Below are 4,297 nucleotides of genomic sequence, written 5' to 3' on the forward strand. Positions count from 1 at the left end.
TCAGTGCATCCTGCTGAGGCTTCACTCAAGTCCCAGCTTAACTCAGGCCTCCCTAGCTTCGAAACTGGATCAGCCTATCCCTATCGAAAATACCATCAGGGAAAATCCTGGTGGTTTATCAGGCTGATAGTCTGACGTCTTTGGGACATTGATGGTCTGATGGCCTGATGGTGTCATGGCTTGATGGCCTGGTGGTGTGATGATTTGATTGCTTGAAGGTGTGATGGTTTAATGGTCTGTCGAATTTTGAGACGTTGATGATTTCATGGTGTGATGGTTTGATGGTCTGGTAGTCCGTATGAATTTCTAATCACACTTATTTACCGGCAGAAGACAAAGATTCTATTACAGTCATTTGTGAACTCTTCTGTGCCCACTATTATTTTAAAAAGGAACATCCGAAGCGTTAGGGTACCTTCCGAAATCCCCATAAAAACCTGAAAGCAAAGTTTGTATTCAGAATAGGGGATGTTATTATTTCTATTTGGAAATAATTTAACGTTGAATTATTAAACCGCAAAAACAAAATGGAAGAAAAAATGCGTTTAATCCACTCAGTACTTTCGAGACTCCACGATGCGCAGCAACTTTATCGGTGTCTGTTGCATGGCTATCTACACTGTACCCATCATTCATGCCGGACATGACGGCGTCGTGCGACAGCATGCAATACACTAAACCTCGTCGGTTTTAGAATGCAGTAAGCCTCGTATTACCGCATTCGCGGCTTTGTAAAAGTTTTTTTCTTTCACGCAAACACCTAGTTCACAGTACCCGTGCACCTAGAAAATAAATTTCCTATCAAGCAAAGTGCATTTTTCGGCACATTCTCTGCCACTTAGATCGTAAACATGATCTACTTGACATACAAAGCGGATCAACAAATTGCTTCACCAACGCACAATAAAATAATTTCAAACAGAATTATATGGTTGCAAAAACATACCTGAGTTTATAAGAAGGTGTCTCCGTTACCTTTCGAGTATCCTACGACAATTGTTGACTCGGATTATTACAGATTCAACACACTGTTATCGAGCCACGCAGCTGACGGCTTTACACACCGAATGCAATTCACGCATGCGCAACGACGTGAGATCATTGACGCCTTTTCTCGGCCACTGCTGGAACCTCCCGAACATAGTCAGGTTTTTTCCACCACCGAAAGATGTCATGAGAAGCACCATCAGCCCTTTTTCATTCTGGTGGTTTATCGAGATATCCTGATGGTCTCACCGGGCAACTTCAAGATGTTTGGATGGTCCGTCAGTCGACACAACAACGTTTTGAAGGTCTTTGACCTACAAACAGAAGACTTTCGTGGTCCATCAGCCACCATCAAGAAATGTTTGATGGTCTATCAGGCATCATTAGGTAAGCCTGTCCGAGAGTCGACAGTTAATTCTGACGGTATGAGCGGGGTTACAAATACTGTGCGTGTGTATATATACAGGGCGTTTTTTTTTTATTCTTTCACATTTGTTTAAAAAAAAACGTGAAAGTTACACTAATGCGGTTTGTGCAGGTTGGTTATACGGCCAGGTGAACAGTATGTGGGTGGCTAATCTTTACGATAAGTTGTCTAATTAATTAAAATTCGTTAATTAACTTTTTAATTAGTGGAAATAGACATATGGTTCCAATTAAAAACTTGTAGAGCATCATCGAAAACCACTAAATCAACTATTTTTGGAAGGATATAACTCCGCGGCAGCATTTTACAGCGTTCTGTAAAAACGCTCCATATGGACGCGTTTCTAGATTTCGGTTTCTTATCGGAGCGCATCTACGCGCCTGCCATCCTGCTCCCTGGTGCTCGCGGCGCGAAGCTACCTCCTCGCCTCCTTCGTAGAATGGAGGGAAGTAGGGCGCACGTGTGTTGCGCGTCTCAGCCAGTGGGGAGCAGGACCGTGCCCAGAAAGTTTTGCAGAACGTTTTGCACTGCCCAAACAAAAGTATCAAGAGTACGGTCTTGTAAGTTCCAAGGAAAAAAATGAACTTTTCTGTGAACGTTAAAAATTCACTATCCTTATAAGATTGGTTCGCATTTTTTGTAACAGTTCGCGTGCACATCACTAATGCGAGCACCAGCACCAGCTTTTCACACAAACAGAAAAATTATTTGATGAAACGCAAGCTACTGCAATGACAGTACGTCAAATCAAAATGTGGAGAAGTCCGAAATCACGATTACCGCGCACAGAACTATCTTGTATCCACCAGCTCTGGGCGCTGCCATCTTACCGGTGACGTCAGGCTCTTGTGAAGTCACGTGCCGAGTAGTCACTTTTTCGTACAACATGGCGGCAACCGAGGCCCCGGTGCCGCTGTCTAACTTCCTGTTTACAACACTAAGCCCCTCCGCATCGTTGATTACACCCATCCTTCCTCTCCCTTCGTACAGGCGTTTCGCAAAAGGTGGTGGGCTCAATTGAGCAATGTAGTACATGATTCGTACAGCTGTGAGCATTTGAAGAGTAAAAATAAAAAATCCATCTGTTGCAGCCCTACACGCTATGCGCACTATTCTTCTTCTATTCGTTCAACTTTTCGTCCGGGACAGCGCCCGTAAGCTTGTAGTGCCCAAAAGTGTACACCCATGTCTAAGAAGTCCTCTTGTACAGTCGGCAAAATATCCTTGGCTGTTTTGTGCGCAGCAATTGTTCCCTCACTGGTATATTATAACTGGCTACGACGATCACCTTCTTGCCCAACGCCAGCATCCGGCGGCACGACCAGAGAACAGGTAATACGCAGTGCTGTTGCTATAGTCACTGAAAGAATGAGAACGGCAAGGAGGTTCCTCAGTTGTACCGCCTCCCCAGAGAACTTGCTGCCTTCGATAATGCTCCAGCGTCTTGTGAACCTCGAGCGTGCACACGCAGCCAAAACACGGTGGAAGGCAACGGGCGCATGCTGGTGACTAGGCATCCGAAGAAACGACCTGCCTTTCCCATCCTGTCTGTGACCCTAGTGGTCATTACGAGTCCAATTTTTCAGCTTATCGTTTAAGTGTACTCCTGACGGAACTCTTTTGAATGAACCTTGCGTTGGCCGTTTTTGGATTTCACGTTTGTCGCAAAGGGGAGAAAAAATATAGTCATATTTCGTTTTGTTCGCTATTCTAGAAAATATCAGCTCTCGTTGTCTAAAAGCGTGAAGGAAACCGACGTGGATACATTCGACCCTTCAATATGTTCTTCATAATAACGACTTTTCCTAGATAGTACGCAAGAGCTCTGCGTTGACAGAAGAGCTCGCGGGGACTCTTCGAGCATGCTTGCGTGCAGGAGCTTCGAGCACGCAAGTCCCACAATCCGCAGTGTATACCATCCGCGACGAGAACCGTTTTGCACTTCCCGTGTGTATTGTTAATTTTCCGTTCTTTAATTTTGTTAGCGCAGACTTCCAGACGTAGCGACGATGACTCCGCGTTCAGAGCACGAAGAATCATTGAAGTGTGTCGCAAATACAAGATGGCCCTGGCGGATCACAACAGACGTGTCATGAAGAGCAACATCGGCTACGAACGGTCAAACATCTGCCACATCCGAAGATGTCCCATCATAATCGACCCCGCAAGGAAAATCGGCTTCTGCTTCATCAACAAGGTTGCATCCACCACAGTTAAGACCATCTTCGGCCTCCTCCTCAACATCAGCAACATGGCAAACACAAGAGACAGCTTACACAGGGCATTTCATGAGCAGGTCCGCACTGTCTCGCCCATGACGTTCCTACAGAGGAGCAGCCAGGAGCGCTACACAACCGCCATGTTCGTGAGGCATCCCTTCGAGAGGCTAGTATCCGCTTACACGGACAAGGCGCTAGGCCCACGTGCTCGCATTGTCTATTTTTACAACAGGTACTGGAACGACGTACCTGGCGTCAAGGCGACGGGCCGGAACTTGACCTTCCCAGAGTTCATTGATTACGTACTGAATCAGACAGTGAACCAGATGAACTCTCATTGGGCTCCGTATTACGTGACGTGCCAGCCTTGTACCGTCAAGTACGAGGTCGTCGGAAAGCTGGAAACAGCAAGCAGGGACTTTGCGCTGTTCTTTGAAGCGCTGGGTGTTCGGCCGCGGGACATTCCGCAGAAAAACAAGGGTAGCGACTGCGGGTTCCGCAAGTCCGCCCGAGACTTTTTTAAAGAGCTCACTTTCAATCAGGTGATGCGTTTATATGAGCGGTTCTTCTTTGATTTTGAGATGTTCGGGTACGACTTCAGGGACTATCTGCAGTGAGAGTGAACGTAAAACCGAAGGATGAGGCGTATTTCTAAGAGAGGTTT

The 4,297-nt window shown here is 46.1% G+C and overlaps 1 protein-coding gene across 1 annotated transcript; it reads left to right on the plus strand.

Moving 5' to 3' along the window:
- The first annotated feature begins 3,476 nt into the window (after positions 1–3,476).
- On the plus strand, positions 3,477–4,250 carry LOC120849131 (carbohydrate sulfotransferase 13-like). Its single transcript, XM_042294869.1, has one exon. The coding sequence runs from the start codon at positions 3,477–3,479 to the stop codon at positions 4,248–4,250; it is 774 nt and encodes a 257-aa protein (XP_042150803.1).
- The last annotated feature ends 47 nt before the right edge of the window (positions 4,251–4,297 follow it).

This window comes from Ixodes scapularis, unplaced genomic scaffold (genome assembly GCF_016920785.2).
Source record: "Ixodes scapularis isolate PalLabHiFi unplaced genomic scaffold, ASM1692078v2 PGA_scaffold6__148_contigs__length_123643588, whole genome shotgun sequence".
NCBI lineage: Eukaryota > Metazoa > Arthropoda > Arachnida > Ixodida > Ixodidae > Ixodes > Ixodes scapularis.